At 38.9% G+C, this 1,416-nt stretch overlaps 1 protein-coding gene across 1 annotated transcript in view; it reads right to left on the bottom strand.

The window, feature by feature from the left end:
• LOC110230315 (platelet binding protein GspB-like) overlaps nucleotides 1-264 on the bottom strand; it is a 1,719-nt gene extending 1,455 nt beyond the window's left edge. The window contains exon 1 of the mRNA XM_021033084.1: nucleotides 84-264. Coding sequence (XP_020888743.1) covers nucleotides 84-264 — 181 coding nt within the window. The remainder of the gene's footprint in view (nucleotides 1-83) is intronic.
• Nucleotides 265-1,416: the final 1,152 nt, after the last annotated feature.

The following is a 1,416-nucleotide window of genomic DNA, read 5'->3' as shown; positions in this document are numbered from 1 at the left end:
GACAACATTCATGGCCTTCTTCTTATGCTTTTGTAGATTGGCGCATTCCGAACGAACATGTCCATATCCTTTGCATTCAAAACATTGCACATTCTTTGATGAACTTCTCAACTCTTCATCAATTCTATCCTTCCTCTCTTTTCCCTTTCGTTTCAGATATTTAGTAAACTGTCTTGACAACATAGCCATTGAATCTTCAGTTGATGATCCTTTAAGAGCAACTCCAATGTCAACTTCCTTCTTCACTTCATCTACCTTCTTCATCTTTCCTTTAGCTTCATATGCTTTGCTTAACTCAAAAGCTTGAAGAATCCCAACAAACTCATCAAAAGCCATCTCATCTAGATTATGAGCTTCTTCAACTGCAGAAATCTTTGACTCAAATTTTGCAGGCAATGATCTCTTCAACTTCTTCACTAGCTTTTTGTCCTTGTAGACCTTTCCAAGAGCAAACGATTCATTAGATATGTCACCTAACTTTGCACTAAAATCAGCCACAGTTTCCTCTTCTTCCATCCTTAGATTCTCAAATTGCGAAGCCAACATATCCAATTTCGTTCTCTTAACACTTGTAGTACCTTCAAACATATTCTCCAATGTCTTCCATGCTTTTTGAGCTGATGCACATTGAGAAATCAACTTAAAGCGGCTTGAATCAATAGCATTGTAAATTGCAGTCTTAGCCTTAGAATTGCAACTTGATAGCTTTTTCTCTGCAGCAGTCCACTTATCTCTTGGCTTGAGACTTACAACTCCATCATCATCCGTAACTTTAGGAGCCTCCCAACCAAGTTCAATTGAATTCCAACAATCTTCATCAAGATTACTAATAAAAGCTTGCATACGAACCTTCCAATATCCATAATTCGCTGAATCAAGAAGTGGTGGTCTTGTCATAGATGTACCTTCCTTGTATGACTCCATCTCACACGATTCACAGCTCTGTCTTACTTTCTGAACGATCTCCTGAACAATCTTCTAAAGAATCTCCTAAACCTCACCCTGATCTACCCGAAACATGACTAAATCTCTATCGAGAACCCGCTCTGATACCAATTGTAAGTGCGGATGAGGTAAGATAAATTGTAGAAAGTAAACGAGACAAGAAATTTGTTAACGAGGTTCGGTTTTTCCTACTCCCCGGGACCAAGTCCAGATTTCGATTTCACTAGAACAAGAAAGCAAATTACAACCAATTAGCAAACGCGTAAAACAAGCCCAACCCTCTTGATTTACCGCTCCCTTCTATAACGTGAAACCTTAAGGATAATCTCTACCCTTAACTAAACTCCCCTTGAGTCTAGATTTAATCAGGATAACCTAACCCTGAGCTAAACTCCCCTTGAGCCTAGACTTCAAAACAAAACCACTTGATCACACAAAGCACAAAACCCGCAAAACTAAGTTGCACAAAAC

Source organism: Arabidopsis lyrata (assembly GCF_000004255.2).
Source record: "Arabidopsis lyrata subsp. lyrata unplaced genomic scaffold ARALYscaffold_993, whole genome shotgun sequence".
Lineage (NCBI taxonomy): Eukaryota > Viridiplantae > Streptophyta > Magnoliopsida > Brassicales > Brassicaceae > Arabidopsis > Arabidopsis lyrata.
This window is presented reverse-complemented; position numbering and strand designations above follow the sequence as displayed.